The sequence below is a fragment of the Scyliorhinus torazame genome, chromosome 2 (assembly GCF_047496885.1).
Source record: "Scyliorhinus torazame isolate Kashiwa2021f chromosome 2, sScyTor2.1, whole genome shotgun sequence".
NCBI lineage: Eukaryota > Metazoa > Chordata > Chondrichthyes > Carcharhiniformes > Scyliorhinidae > Scyliorhinus > Scyliorhinus torazame.
The window spans coordinates 39929253-39945462 of record NC_092708.1 but is presented as its reverse complement, the minus strand read 5'-3'; the positions used below and the strand labels follow the sequence as shown (position 1 = coordinate 39945462).

At 49.2% G+C, this 16210-nt stretch overlaps 1 protein-coding gene across 1 annotated transcript; it reads right to left on the bottom strand.

Moving 5' to 3' along the window:
• Positions 1–3080: 3080 nt before the first annotated feature.
• Positions 3081–14094, bottom strand: LOC140387221 (inhibin beta B chain-like). Its single transcript, XM_072470202.1, has 2 exons — positions 13674–14094; positions 3081–5906 (listed from the first exon to the last, which is right to left on the bottom strand). Exons 1-2 carry the CDS (start codon positions 14086–14088, stop codon positions 5128–5130), a joined length of 1194 nt encoding a protein of 397 aa, XP_072326303.1. The 5' UTR covers positions 14089–14094; the 3' UTR covers positions 3081–5127.
• Positions 14095–16210: the final 2116 nt, after the last annotated feature.

Genomic DNA, 16210 nt, shown 5'->3' with positions numbered 1-16210 from the left:
GTACCTGTCATTAAATGGCTTGGGATCAAACAGATTCACCCGCACGGTTAATACATCATTAATCCTACATTGCAATGGAAATACTGTCTTGTATGTTTAACATTTCAGTCACTGGTCTTGCTGTGATTACCGAACTTGGTCGATTTGGCTCAGTTGGATGGACGGCTGTTTTGTGATGCAGAGTGGGGCCAACAGCACGGGTTTGATTCCGCGGTTATTAATGATGGGCCTTCTCAACCGTGCCCCTCGTCTGAGGGTGTGGTGACAATCATAGAATTTCATAGAAGGAGGCCATTCGGCCCATCAAGTCTGCACGGCTCCTGGAAAGAGCACCCCACTTAAGCCCACACCTCCACCCCATCCCCGTAACCCAGTAACCCCACCTAGCCTCAGGGCAATTTATCATGGCCAATCCACCTAACCTGCATATCCTTGGACTGTGGGAGGAAACCGGAGCACCCGGAGGAAACCCACGCAGACACGGGGAGAACGTGCAGACTCCGCACAGACAGTGACCCAAGCCAAGCCGGGAATCCAACCTGGGACCCTGGAGCTGTGAAGCAACTGTGCCAACCACTGTACTACTGTGCCGCCAATGAACTCTCCCACAAAGGGGAAAGCAGCCTATGGTCATCTGGGACTATGGCAACCTTAATATGACTATCACAGACAGATTGTAATATTACTGCCTGAGATTGTCTCTTCAAGTGACTGTAATATCACTGACAGTGCGTCATAATATCACTGCCAGAGATTACAGTATAAGATTGCAATAACCCTGCCTGATTTTAATAACATTGCCAGTGATTTGTAATATCACTGCAGTGTTTTGTAACTTCGCTGCCAATGATTGTAAGTTCCGTTACCAGTGTTTTGTAATATCACTGCCATTTTGTTTTGTAATATCACTGCCAGTGACTGTAATATCGTCGCCAATATTTTGTCATATCACTGCCAGTGCTTTGGACTTTGAATGAAATAACAAAACCTTCTCTCTGTTCAGCAATGTTCGTGTTTTGGACTTGATGCTGTAATGGACAGAGTAGCGATTGGAAAGGGACTGACAGGCTCTTGCTGCTGCCTAGAATTCGCCGGCCAAAGAGCTGCTAACTGGCGGAAGTCACATTGGACAATCTCACAAACATTGGCACCCACCCCGGTAGAAATAACTGCGGACACAGATCCCAGGGATGTAGACTTGATCTTTTTTGTTTATTATTGTAGCGAAACTGTACAGAAGTGTCGAATAGTCCAGCTGTTGTCTAGTAAATGACCCGATATGGAACAATGAAGGAAATGAATGATACAGTCAGAATGGGACAGGTTGATTGCGTGGGTATATGCCACGTTTAGCATGTGCTAGCGTGTGATTAAATTGCACGGGTTATTGAGATATGGAATCCATATGACATGAAGCTGACAGAATACTCACCTCCCTTGCTACCCACCCACTCTTCAACACTAAACATCTCAAAAGGCTTTGCCGCCCGGACATTTACAGAACACTAAACACTTGACCTCTTTGGTTAATCCATTGATATGTATAATACATTTCGATATTCCCCCCAGAATTCTTCTTTCTATAAAAATAACATTTTCACTTATTTATTTTTTTAAATGGCAGTTTTCTTTTTTAAAAACTAATCAAGAGCAACTTCTCAGTGCAAATAGAAAACGCGACGACAACAACAACAAAAAAACTATAAAACAATCATTCGCCTTATACCGGAAGCGAAGGATTTTAGCTTCAAGTAATTGGAAAGTTTTTTTTTGTTAAATCCGGACAAATTCACCTGTCTACAGCCAGTCGTATACATTGCATAGCTCCCCAACCACACACTTATTCTTCAGAAGCGAATGGGGTTGGGAGATTGGTGGCGATGCACCCTTTAAGTACTTGTTCGATTTTTGTTCAAGGCGTCCACAGCAAGTGCTTAATGTGTGTTCGGTACGTTCTGGTTAAGTGCTATACGACCCCAAGGTCTTAGCGCAATATGACCATCAATGCACATTTCTATTCAATAGAGTGACTTTAAACCGTGCTATCACTGAAGGACCATCTTAATACAATTGTCCATTCGGCCCATTTTATTCTCTGAAACAGTTTTCATATATAATATATTCATATATATATATATATGTATTATTAGGGAATGGAAGAAAACGATAGGTGAAGGAAGGAGGGAAAAAAGGCAACGTTACAGCACAGTGTGAGAAGGTAGACTTGGCATAAAGGAAGGCGAGAGGGATGGTGTGCGGAGACAGGGGCAATGGGGCAAAAGGAGTGCTGGTGGCTGTGTGGAGGGACCATTGCATTGAAATGGGTCCAGTGGCTATTTTGGAGTCGATTGGGACGCGTGGAATCGTTGCCAACTTTCCATTCAGACCGCCCCGTTCCCTCGACGAGGCACAATCACGTTTGGGAGGTGTGAAGGACAGAGAGCCCAGTGTGTGTGCCTCCAGCTGTCTGTGTTGTGGGGACGCGCGGTGGGCAGATATTGCTTGGGGGAGCAGGGGAGGAGGGGTGAGGGGGGTGTGGAGTGGTGAGGGGGAAGGAGGGGGAGGAGTGGTGAGGGTGAGGAGGCGGAAGCGGGGAGGAGGAGGAGAGGGGACTAGTGGAGAGGGAGAGGAGGGGGAGGGATGGTGAGGGGGAGGAGGGGGTGGAGTGATGAGGGGGAAGGAGAGGGGAGAGGGAGGAGGGCGTGGAGTGATGAAGGGGAAGGGGAGGGAGGAGGGGGAGGGGAGAAGTAGTGAGGTGGGAGGAGGGGGAGCGGGGCAGAGTGGTGAGGGGGAGGAGTGGTGAGGGGGAGGGGGAGGGGGGAGTGGTGGGGGAGTGGTGAGGGGGAGGAAGGGAAGAGTGTTGAGGGGGAGGGGAAGAGGAGGGAGTGGGGTGAGGGGGTGGTGGGAATGAGTGGGAGGGGGAGAGGGGGTGGAGAGAGGGGGCGGGGAGGGAACAAGGAGGCGGTGGGGTGACAGGGTGGTGAGGGGGTGGGGAGAGGGAGGAAGGAGGGGGTGGGGTGAGGGGGTGGTGGGAATGAGTGGGAGGGGGAGAGGGGGTGGAGAGAGGGGGCGGGAGGGAACAAGGAGGGGTGGGGTGACAGGGTGGTGAGGCAAAAATGAAGGGTGGGGCTGGTGATGAGGGGGAGAGGTGGGGTGGTGAAAGAGAAGAGTGGTGAGGGGAGGTGGTGAGGGGGAGGAGTGGTGAGGGGAGGAGTGGGGTTGGTAAGGGTGTGGCAGTGGTGGCGGGGAAGGATGTGGGTGGTACGGGGGGTGGTGAGGGGGCTGTTTGGGGTGGTGAGGGGGTTGGGGTGGTGAGGGGGGGAAGGGTGTGGGTGATGAGGGGGTGATGAGGGGGTAGGGTGGGGGTGAAGGGGAGAGGTAAGGGGGAGAGGTGGAGGAGGAGAGGTGGTGAGGGAGTGGGGGTGCAGTTTATTCGCTGGAAAGTAAAGATCAGAATCTCAAGTTTCCCGCTGCTGTCCATTGCCACTGGAGAGCGTCCGTTCAGGATTCAAATAGAAACGTGTGTGTATGTATGTATGTGTGTGTGTGTATATGTGTGTATATATGTATATATGTGTGTGTATATGTGTGCATGTGTGTGTGTGTATGTGTGTGTATGCATGTTTGGTGTGTGTGTGCATGTGTGTTTATGTATGTTTGGTGTGTGTATGCATATGTGTGTGTGCGTGTGTATGTGTGTAAGTATGTGGTGTGTGTGGTGTGTGTATGATGTGTGTGTTTGTGTGTGTGATATATGTGTGTTTGATATGTCTGTGATTGTGTGTGTTTGTGTGTGTGTGATGTGTGTGTTTGTGTGTGTGATATGTGTGTTTGTGTGTGGGGATGTGCGTGTTTGATATGTCTGTGATTGTGTGTGTTTGTGTGTGTGATATGTGTGTTTGTGTGTGTGTTATGTGTGTTTGTGTGTGGGGATGTGTGTGATGTGTGTGCTTATGTGTGTGATATGTATTTGTGTGTGTTTGTGTGTGTGATATGTGTTTGTGTGTATGATATGTGTGTTTGTGTGTGGGCATGTGTGTGTGTTTGTGTGTGTGATATATGTTTGTGTGTGTTTGTGTGTGTGATATGAGTTTGTGTGTATGATATGTGTGTTTGTGTGTGGGCATGTATGTGTTTGTGTGTGTGATATGTGTGTTTGTGTGTGGGGATGTGTGTGTTTGTGTGTGTGATGTGTGATTGTGTGTGTGATATGTGTTTGTGTGTGGGGATGTGTGTGTTTGTGTGTGGGGATGTGTGTTTATGTGTGTGATATGTGTGTGTGTTTGTGTGTGTGATGTGTGTGTTTGTGTGTGTGATGTGTGTGTTTGTGTGTGTGATGTGTGTGTTTGTGTGTGATGTGTGTGTTTGTTTGTGTGATATGTGTGTGTTTGTTTGTGTGATATGTGTGTTTGTGTGTGGGGATGTGTGTGTTTGTGTGTGTGATACGTGTGTGTGATTGTGTGTGTGATATGTGTGTTTGTGTGTGGGGATGTGTGTGTTTGTGTGTGGGGATGTGTGTGTTTGTGTGTGGGGATGTGTGTGTTTGTGTGTGTGGGAATGTGTGTGTGTGATGTGTGTGTTTGTGTGTATGTATGTTTAGTATGTGGGTGGGTGGGTGTATGGTGTGTATGTATATGTGTAACCAGCCTGAAAGACAAAGCAGACTCCTTAAGGTCCAGCCATATAAACACACAACTTCACCACCGTGTAAAATGAAAAAGTCTTTGCGGTATAAATAATTAAGTGTTCAATTTCTCATCGAAGCCAGTGTTGGAGAGGAACGCTCCATTTAAATATATTGCTGATGTGCTTTTGAGATTCGCAGTTCAGGGGACCCCTCGAACGGCCTTTGCATTGAATCCACATCGAGAGGGGAGAGGGTGGGGGGGGGGGGGATAATGAAAATCACTGTGTTAGATGCTGGGGAGGCACTGTGTACAGGATTTCACCCCACCCCACCTTGCTGATTGTTAAACCCATTGACAAAACGGGGTCGGTTAAATTAAGTCTTCGACTTGGTCGATTCAGGGTCCTTCAGATGTGCAGCAAAACCACCCCAAAGTGTCCAACTGGGTGGGTGCATGTGTGTGTGTGTGTTTTTTTGGAAAACAGACAGGCAAAGTGCCCTCATGCACAGCCACACTCTTCCACAATCATATTGGGCACGTCCCTCTTCACAATGTTGTACTCGTCGTCGAAGTAGAGCATGGACATGGTGCTGAGCTTCGTTGGGATGCAGCAGGAGTTCATGGTGCCGGGGTTCATGCCCCTCATTCGATACTGGTTCACCACGGCGGTGTGGAAGGACGAAGCCGAGCCTGGCGCCCCGGCCATGTAGGCAGGGCAGCTGCCCTCGCAGTAGTTGCCGTAGTAGCCGGTGGGGGCGATGATCCAGTCGTTCCACCCAATGAGTCGGAAGTCGATGTAAAACTGCTGGCGGCAGCACAGGCTGGTCCTGCCGTCGCACTCCAGCCCCCGTTTGCGGATGCGGTGCTTGGCGTCGAGGGCGCGGGCTTGCACCACCAGGAAGGGCCGATGGGACTCGTCCGAGCTGTCCACCAGCACGGGGGCCACGGCCAGCCCCCCGCAGCTCTGGCACTCCACTCCCAGGTCGTGCCTCCTCTCCCCCCGCTGGAATTGAGCCTGGATGGCCTGGGTCATGGGGAAGGTGTGCCAGCTGCTCCTCTTCAGCTCCACCCGCTTCTCCAGCCATGCCCACTGCCCAGGGCCGCTGCCCGCCTCCCGGTACCAGATCCTCACCGTCACCCGGCGCCGGCTGCCCTTTCCCGCCCCGGGCGGCAGCAGCTTCAGGTACAACCACAGGTTGGCTTGTTGCACAAACAGGTTCTGCTTCCCCTCGTTCGAAATCAGGAAGAAGAGGCGGGAATTGGATGAAGGCAGCGGATCTACATAGAGAGAATAGGACAGGTTAATCTCAGCAATGCCACAGGTTAATCTCTGCAATGCCACAGGTTAATCACTGCAATGCCACGGTTAATCTCTGCAATGCCACAGGTTAATCTCAGCAATGCCACGGTTAATCTCTGCAATGCCACAGGATAATCTCGCAATGCCACAGGTTAATCTCTGCAATGCCACAGTTAATCTCAGCAATGCCACAGGTTAATCTCAGCAATGCCACAGGTTAATCTCTGCAATGCCACAGGTTAATCTCTGCAATGCCACGGTTAATCTCTGCAATGCCACAGGTTAATCTCAGCAATGCCACGGTTAATCTCTGCAATGCCACAGGATAATCTCGCAATGCCACAGGTTAATCTCTGCAATGCCACAGTTAATCTCTGCAATGCCACAGGTTAATCTCTGCAATGCCACAGTTAATCTCTGCAATGCCACAGGATAATCTCTGCAATGCCACAGGTTAATCTCAGCAACGCCACAGATTAATCTCTGCAATGCCACAGGTTAATCTCTGCAATGCCACGGTTAATCTCTGCAATGCCACAGGTTAATCTCTGCAATGCCACGGTTAATCTCTGCAATGCCACAGGTTAATCTCAGCAATGCCACGGTTAATCTCTGCAATGCCACGGTTAATCTCTGCAATGCCACAGGTTAATCTCAGCAATGCCACAGGTTAATCTCAGCAATGCCACAGTTAATCTCTTCAATGCCACGGTTAATCTCTGCAATGCCACAGGTTAATCTCTGCAATGCCACGGTTAATCTCTGCAATGCCACGGTTAATCACTGCAATGCCACAGGTTAATCTCTGCAATGCCACGGTTAATCTCTGCAATGCCACAGCTTAATCTCTGCAATGCCACAGTTAATCTCAGCAATGCCACGGTTAATCTCTGCAATGCCACAGGATAATCTCTGCAATGCCACAGGATAATCTCTGCAATGCCACGGGTAATCTCTGCAATGCCACAGGTTAACCTCTGCAATGCCACAGGTTAATCTCTGCAATGCCACGGTTAATCTCTGCAATGCCACAGGTTAATCTCTGCAATGCCACAGTTAATCTCAGCAATGCCACGGTTAATCTCTGCAATGCCACAGGATAATCTCTGCAATGCCACAGGTTAATCTCAGCAATGCCACAGTTAGTCTCTGCAATGCCATGGTTAATCTATGCAATGCCACAGGTTAACCTCTGCAATGCCACAGTTAATCTCAGCAATGCCACGGTTAATCTCTGCAATGCCACAGGTTAATCTCTGCAATGCCACAGTTAATCTCAGCAATGCCACAGGTTAATCTCTGCAATGCCACAGGTTAATCTCAGCAATGCCACAGGTTAATCTCTGCAATGCCACAGGTTAATCTCTGCAATGCCACAAATTGATCTCTGCAATGTCACAGGTTAATCTCTGCAATGCCACAAATTAATCTCTGCAATACCACAGGTTAATCTCAGCAATGCCACAGGTTAATCTCAGCAATGCCACAGGTTAATCTCTGCAATGCCACAAATTGATCTCTGCAATGCCACAGGTTAATCTCAGCAATGCCACAGGTTAATCTCTGCAATGCCACAGGTTAATCTCAGCAATGCCACAGGTTAATCTCTGCAATGCCACAGGTTAATTTCAGCAATGCCAGAGGTTAATCTCTGCAATGCCACAAATTGATCTCTGCAATGCCACAGGTTAATCTCTGCAATGCCACAGGTTAATCTTTGCAATGCCACAAATTGATCTCTGCAATGCCACAGGTTAATCTCAGCAATGCCACAGGTCAATCTCTGCAATGCCACAAATTGATCTCTGCAATGCCACAGGTTAATCTCAGCAATGCCACAGGTTAATCTCTGCAATGCCACAGATTAATCTCTGCAATGCCACAGGTTAATCTCTGCAATGCCACAAATTAATCTCTGCAATGCCACAGGTTAATCTCTGCAATGCCACAGGTTAATCTCTGCAATGCCACAGGCTAATCTCTGCAATGCCACAGATTAATCTCAGCAATGCCACAGGGTAATCTCTGCAATGCCACAGATTAATCTCTGCAATGCCACAGGTTAATCTCTGCAATGCCACAGGCTAATCTCTGCAATGCCACAGGTTAATCTCTGCAATGCCACAGGTTAATCTCAGCAATGCCACAGGGTAATCTCTGCAATGCCACAGGTTAATCACTGCAATGCCACAGGTTAATCTCTGCAATGCCACAGGTTAATCTCTGCAATGCCACAGGTTAATCTCAGCAATGCCACAGGTTAATCTCAGCAATGCCACAGGTTAATCTCAGCAATGCCACAGTTTAATCTCAGCAATAGTGAGAGGGAGAGACAGAGGGGGAGGGAAAGAGAGAGGGGAGAGAGAGAGGGGAGGAGAGAGAGGAGGAAAGGGGGGAGAGAGACGGGAGGGGGAGAGAGAGGAGGAGAAAGAGAGGAGGGGGAGAGAGGGGGGGAGAGAGAGGAGGGGGAGAGAGGGGGGAGAGAGAGAGGGAGGAGAGAGGTGGAGTGAGGGGAGGATAGAGAGGGGAGAGAGAGGAGGAGAAAGGGGAGGTGGAGAGAGAGGGGGAGAGAGAGAGGAGGGGGAGAGAGAGAGGGGGGAGGGGACAGAGAGAGGTGGAGGGAGAGAGAGGGAGGGGTAGAGAGAGCGGGGAGAGAGGGGAAGAGAGAGGTGGAGCGAGAAGGTGGGGAGAGAGAGAGAGAGGGAGTAGAGAGAGAGGGGGAGACTCTAACTTTGTTTAGCTGCCACCGCTGTGTTTAAAGATCTATGATGTGGAGATGCCGGCGTTGGGACTGGGGTGAGCGCAGTAAGAAGTCTTACAATTCCAGGTTAAAGTCCAACAGGTTTTGTTTCAAATCACTAGCTTTCGGAGCACTGCTCCTTCCTCAGGTGAATCTGAGCTGCGCTCCGAAAGCTAGTTATTTGAAACAAACCTGTTGGACTTTAACCTGGTGTTGTAAGACTTCTTCCTGTACTTTAAAGATCTAAACACACAGCTCTCCAAATCACTCCCTGAAACCTAAACACTCCCTGAAACCTAAACATAAACGATTTAGATTTTTTAAAAGGCAATCACTAAAAGATGTGGAGGTGTCTCTCAAACAAATTGGCTTTGGGGGTGTTTTACACATTGCAGTAGAATCGGAAGATGGGGATTAGTAACCAGCCTGATGTTGGAACGCCATTCGTTTCAGTAATCACAATTCACCTTGTCAAAGAAACTCCTGGGATATTGACAGAGGGCAGTTCATCCAATACAGGAAAGCGTCATGTTAATCGCAGATCCGTTGCAGAATATTTTGGTTCCCCCCCCCCCCCTCCCCCAGATTTATAACTGGGAACAACTTTATTCCTCTACACTGGGACTCCGGGGCACATTCTTGTGAAGTGACAAAACTCCCTCGCAACTACAGACCAGGAGCTTGGAAGGTTTAATTTCACTTCGACAAGTGACTCGTTCAAACTCTTACTGTAATCCCTGGCAAACAGTGGGGAAACTGCCGCCACCGCAAGTGAATCCAATTGTGCGGAAATTATGATTTTTTTTTTAAAAGTTATTTTTAATACGGCAAGTCTGCCGGAATTATTGTAGAATGTGACTAAATTGGCAGGTGTACTGTGTGCACAGATCCCGCTGCAATGAAAATTAAATATTTCCATTCTGCTTTATTGGGGAGACTCACAGATCCGTGAAGCGTTGTATTTAAGATTTGAACACCCAGATTTTCTAAGCAGACATGGCAATCCCGAATGCCAGCATCATTCAGGCACAGAGAGATTTTGGTGGGGCTTCAAAGTTCTCTAGATTTTGTGTTGACTCTACGATTAAAAAAACTAGAATTTGCTTCCAAGCCCGAGTATAACTTTCATCATGTATGGAGCGTGTTCAACTTTCAGATACTCGTCCCTTCAGCCCGGCTGTAAACTCTACAAGGCCGTAAATCCCATGTTTCTGCCGCTATTGTGGAACTGACGGCGGACTGGGAAGCAGTATGTTTTTCAAAGTTCAGCTCTATGCTCAGTAAATGTGTGTGTGTGTGTGTGTGTGTGTGTGTATGTAGAGGTGTGTGTAGGGGTTTGTGTGTGGAGGGGTTTGTGTGTGTGTGTAGGGGTGTGTGTAGGGGTGTGTGTGTGTGTGTAGGGGTGTGTGTGTGTGTAGGTGTGTATTTATGTAGGGGTGTGTGTAGGGATGTGTGTGTGTGTGTAGAGGTGTGTGTAGGGGTATGTGTGTGTTTGTGTAGGTGTGTGTTTATGTAGGGGTGTGTGTAGTGGTTTGTGTGTGTCTGTGTAGGGGGTTGTGTGTAGAGGTGTGTGTAGTGTGTGTAGGTGTGTGCATGTGTAGGGATGTATGTGTGTATGTGTAGCAGTGTGTGTGTGTGGAAATGTGTCTGTAGGATGTGTGTAGGGTGTGTGTGAGGGGGTGGGAAGTGTGTGTAGGGTGTGTGTGTAGGGTATGTGGGGGTGTATGGTATGTGTGGGGGGGTGTATTGTGTGTGTAGGGTGTGTAGGTTGTGTGTGTATGTAAGGTGTCTGTGTATGTGTGTGGGGAGATGTGTGTGTGTAGGGTGTGTATAGCGGGTGTGTGTGGGTGTGTGTAGTGTGTGTGTAGGGTGTATGTGTAGTGGTGTGTGTAGGTTGTGTGTGTAGCATGCATGTAGGGGAGGTGTTGGGTATGTGTAGGGATGTCTGTGCAGGGTGTGTGTGGGAGGGTTTGTGAGCGTATGGTGTGTGTAGGGTGTGTATGTGTAGGGTGTGTGTGTGGCATGCATGTAGGGATGTGTTTAGTGTGTGTAGGGTGCATGTAAAGATGTGTGTGTAGGGTGTGTGTAGGGTGCGTGTGTATGGTGTGTGTAGGTTATGTGTGCATGTAAGGTATCTATGTATGTGTGGGGAGAGATATGCATGTGTAGGGTGTGTATGGGGGGGGTGTAGGGTGTATGTGTGGTGGTGTGTGTAGGTTGTGTATGTAGCATGCATCTGGGGGGGTGTATTGGGTATGTGTAGGGGTGTGCATGTGTAGGGTGTATGTGTAGGGGTGCATGTGTGTGTGTAGGGTGCATGTGTAGGGGTGTGTGTGGAGTGTGTGTCTGTATGTAGGGTGCGTGTATGTGTGGGGGATATGTGTGTGTGTAGGAGGTGTGTAGGGTGTGTGTGGAGGTGTGTGTAAGGGTGTGTATGGTGTGTGTGTGTGTGTAGGTTGTGTGTGTGTAGGGTGTATGCGTGGTGGTGTGTAGGGTGTGAGTAGCATGCATGTAGGGGTGTGTTTAGGATGTGTGTAAGGTATGTGTAGGGGTGTGTGTATGTGTGTGGGGTGTGTGTGTGTGTGTGTGTTTAGGGTGTGTGCAGGGTGTGTGTGTGTATAGGGATGTTTGTGCTGTGTGTGTGTGTGCGTCGGGTGTGTGTGTGTAGGATGTGTGGGGGTGTAGTGTGTGTATGTTTGGGGGCTATGTGTGTGTTTAGGGTATGTATGTAGAGTGTGTGTGGAGGTGTGTGGAGGGGCTTGTGTAGTGTGTGTTGGTGTATATGTGCGTAAGGTCTGTGCGTATGTGTGTAGGGTACGTGTGTAGGGTGGGGGTTGAAGGGTGTGTGGGGTATGTAGGGTGTGCATGTGGGTGGCATAGGAGAGTGTGCAGGGTACGTGTGTGAGGGGGGGAGTGTAGGAGAGTAGGTAGGATATGTATGTGGGGGGCTGTAAGAGTGTGCGCAGGGTGTGTGTGTGTGTGTAGGAGAGTGTGCAGGGTATGTGTGTGTGGGAGGGGGGTTAGGAGAGTTTGCAGGGTACATGTGTGGTTTGTGTGGGAGATTGTGCAGGGCATGTGGGGGGGTTTGTAGGTGGTGTGTGTGTGGGGGGTGTAGGAGAGTGTGCAGGGTATGTGTGTGGGGGTGTAGGATGTATGTGTAAGTGTGTGGGGGGGGGGTGTAGGGGGGGTGTAGGGGGGGTGTATGTGTGTGTAGGGGGGTAGGGGTGTGTGTATGTGTGCGTGGGGGGGGGTGTAAGGGGTGTGTGTGAGTCTGTGTGTGTAGGAGAGTGTGCAGGGTATGTGTGTGTGGGGGGGGGGGGGGGTGAAGGGTGTGTGTGTAAGTGTGTGGGAGCAGTGCTCCGAAAGCTAGTGTTTGAAACAAACCTGTTGGGCTTTAACCTGGTGTTGTAAAACTTCTTACTGTGCTCATCCCAGTCCAGCGCCGGCATCTCCACATCATGGGTAATATTTAGAAAGTGAAGTTATCCCAATTGCCACACTGTAGCGTGGCAGCGAAACGATTTTAGGCTCAATCCCGACCAAAAAGTTTATCTTCAAATCAGACACATGCAGGGGAATCGGAGCATCCGAGGAGAATATGTCATCCTTTATGTCCTATTCTATTAGATGCTGCCCCATAATAGATTTAATGGGTTAGTTTTCTCCCACGCGGTGGTGACGTTATCACCCCCTTGTGGTGCTTTAAACAAAGAGGCTTCTTCCAACTTGCTACACCTTTACCTGAACCACACTAACGCATAACCAACATCAAGAAACCTCCTTCAGTCCAAATTTGGTGGCTGGTTTTATTTTTCGCCTAACCTCACGATGTACAGTAGACACACCCAGGAGACCTAAGGCCAGGTCAAATCCCTGTTCGACCTTTTGCTCATATTTTGTGCGTCCGATTTGATCCCACATTCCAATACACCGCGGCGAGGGAGCGCGGGTGTGTTTGATGTATTGGCCAGCTATTTGTGTTACAAATACCTGTTGAACATGACATTAAACCACTTTTCCTCATCTGATGATTATAAATTAGAGCTACATACACATACATACACACATACATACACACAAACATATGCACACAATTACACACACATACATACACACATATGCACATACATATATACACACTCATACACACACATGCACACACATATATGCACACATACACACATCTACACACACACACACATACACATATATACACGCACATGTGCACATACATACAAACACACACATACACACACATATGCACATACAAACACACACGTACACACATACATATACATGCACGCACAAGTATACACACATACTTACAATCACACACACATACACAAGCTACCAATTAATTTGTCACTGGCCGGCAAACCCGGAGTCCTGTTTAATTTCGTCCGATCTCCTATTTTGACCTTTCAGCACTCGCTCTACTTCGGACCTTTTTGTTTGTTTGTTGAGAATCTGCAGCACTTCACTTTTTGTGGCAACAGCTTCAATTCCAGGGTAATGTTCACGGGGACCCCGCAGGACCAGGACGAACGAGCACCAGTAAACTTACTGCGGCGACAGGAATCGTACTGAAAGTGAGAGAAAGCTCCTCAGTCAGTAAAATAACACCGGGATGTGCTGTCCCCAAACCCAGTCCTATCACATGTCCACCGTAACTGGGACTATTGCAGCTCTGGTGGCGGTGAGGCGGTGTTGCAGTTAGCTGAGCTGTGACAGTTTGAATAATTCAGGCTGCTCCACAGAATGGAGCAAGGGGATATTAGCAGCCGGTGCGAACTGTATTATTGCAGCCTTGACAACCCAAACTTTCTGTTTCGGTGCTTCATTCAAATCCTAACTTCGAGGGGGGTCGCTGGCCTCTGAGCCCGAACTGTTTGCCCTGTCCTGTCCCACCAGGATTGCTGGCGTTGTTAAAGTGAGGGAAGGTTGTGTTTCATTTCTGAAGTTGAATATTGGGGGGGGGGGGGGAAGAAAAAATAAGTTTACCGACCTGTCTCTGCGAAGCTGATGATCTCCGAGCTCTGTTCCTGCAGTTCATTCCTGGAGTTGAGGGTGGCATGCCCGTCCAAGTTGGGGATCTGCAGGCGGCCGTCCGCCCCCATCCTGCCGGAGTGCAGCTTCCTCAGAGCGGTGACCAGGGCGGCTTTGGGCACCGGGTGGGTGATGTTGGGCCTGCGCCGCATCTGCAGCCGCTCCAGGATGTGCCTCTTGACGGCTTCCAGGAAGAGCGAGTCGTCCGGGCTCGCCTCCTCTCGCTGGCCCAGCCCGCAAGCCGTGCAGGAGCCCGGGGTGGAGGGGGGCGACGCTCCGGCTGCGGGGGCCGCAGTGTAGCCGGCACACAGCGCCAGCATCGCCAGCAAGCAGCTCGCTCCAAACAGCCTCATCTCCCCAACCAAATAGTTCATCTGAAGAACACCCCCCCCCCCTCCACCACCACCAACCCCCTCACTCCAAAACAGACAAACAACAATAAAAAAAAAAGGCAATCACTCTTCAGATGTGGCTTAAACCTGGGTCAATGTCCGTGCTGGGGCCGCCACCGTATTGTGGATGATCCTCAATGTGCATTATCACATCAGAAAGTGGGCATGGATGGAGCTGAAATCCACTCTTAGATCTTTTCCAGGTCTCATCCACTTGCTTGCGTTAAATAACTTTCTTTTTCCTGGGGTGGGGGGGGGGGCTGTAGGAGGAGGAGGGGGGGGGGGGTAAAAAAAACCTAAAAGGCCGCTGGGATACACAGACACACAAACAAAATTACCATCCACACTCCAATGCAACTAACTGCTTTATTGCACTTTTCTCTCGGCAGCTAGGCGCCGTTTCGGGGTTTTCCTTGAAGAGCCAAAAATAATAATCGTTCTGATAGCCTCCAAGTCATCTCAATGATCCAGTTTCTATGCATTTATGTAGAGGGGGCTTGTGGGAGGGGGAGATGAGGAGGAGGAGAGGGGGTGGTCAGGCTGGGGTGGGAAGATCCGACTTTTTTTTTAAATGTGGCTCTCTAGAATAGCAGTTCTGTTGACTTCTAAAAGCAGTAATCCAGGGTTGGTCATTGGTGTTTGCTCGTCCACAGGATCCCGTGTTGAGACAGTGCAGGGAAAGTGTGAACTGTCCTCTTCCCCTGTCTCTCTCTCTCTCTCTCTCTCTCGCTCTGTGTCTCTCTCTCTAAAGCAGCATTAACGATCCGCTCTCCCGGACGGCCCCTGCCAGCAGCGATCACCACATTGTGTCAATTGCTGCAAACTTTTTTATACAGCCGGGAGGACCACGTGGAAAGTTCCACCTATTAACTGGCTGGGTGCAGAGATAGGCGAGATTAAACCCTGTTCACCTGGGGGCGGGGGGGGGGGGGGGGGGGTTGCAGGAGGGAGATTTACCAGTCGTCGATTTTAATTTTTTTTTTAAAGCATTGGGGGGAACAAATAATTTGCAGAATTAAAACATACAAGAGGGAAATCCCACCCAGCAACTCTTGACAGTGAGAGATTAAAGATCGGACGATGTGCGGGAATATGGTTAAAAGCTTCACCAGAAGAGGTTCCGTATAGGTTCTATATGTGTATGTGTCTGTTCTGTGTGTGTGTTCTCTCTCTCTCTCTCTCTGTCTGTTCTCCAAGACGTTTTGAAGATTGCGGATGCTACTTTCAATTTGAGCGCTCATAATCGAAGTGACATTGAGTGGAGAGAGTGTTGGGCAGATTTCAGGACGTGTTGGCGAAGTCAGAATTCCCCAGATGTGTGATGTATTACCGGGGGGCGGGGGGTTCCAAGAGCTTTGGCAGTTTTTTTTTGTTGCTCAGATCCAGTCTTTTGCTGCCTTTTGTCTTTGTAACTTGAATTAAAAATGGGTTGTAATTCTGTCGACGTGACAGAATAGCTTGTGTGTAAATCTGTGCAGTGTCTGGAGCAGGCATTCTGTTGGTCGGACGGGTTACTGTCCAGTTGCAGTATTCTGTGCAGTGATCTTTCAGGAATAAATTGAATGGTTCTGTGCTGTGCCGCGGGGACGGTGTGGGTTTAAAAAGTCAGCCAGGTTATTGAGCCCAGTTTTGAATTTGGGCAACATTACTATTGATCAGAACCAGTAGGTGGTCAGCCCAGGTCAAGTGTTGTTATCCAATTGACAAAGTGTTGCCTGAGCCTCCGGCATGACCCTCGCTTTGCAGCGGTCTATACAGAGGCAACTGGGCATCGAACTAAATCCAAAGCGTATTCACTGAATCGAGACACTGTTCAGGCAGGAGGGCTGCACCGCTGGACGAGTGGGCTGACATGGAGATTATTCCCGATCCAGCCATGGCTGTTTCCCTATTCAGGTAAACCTCTTGGGGCGATTGGCTGGGGGCAGCTCTGAACGCCAGTGTTACAAATAAAAACGAGCCGCTTAATGAGGGCGGACAAAGTGCTCAGGCGAAGGAACCCCTGAAATGTGTGCCAACAGTGGACAGATTGTCAGCGATAATGAATATGGCCCATCTCGATCTGGGTAGCACCCATTCAAAATTACAGCTCGCTGACTTCCAC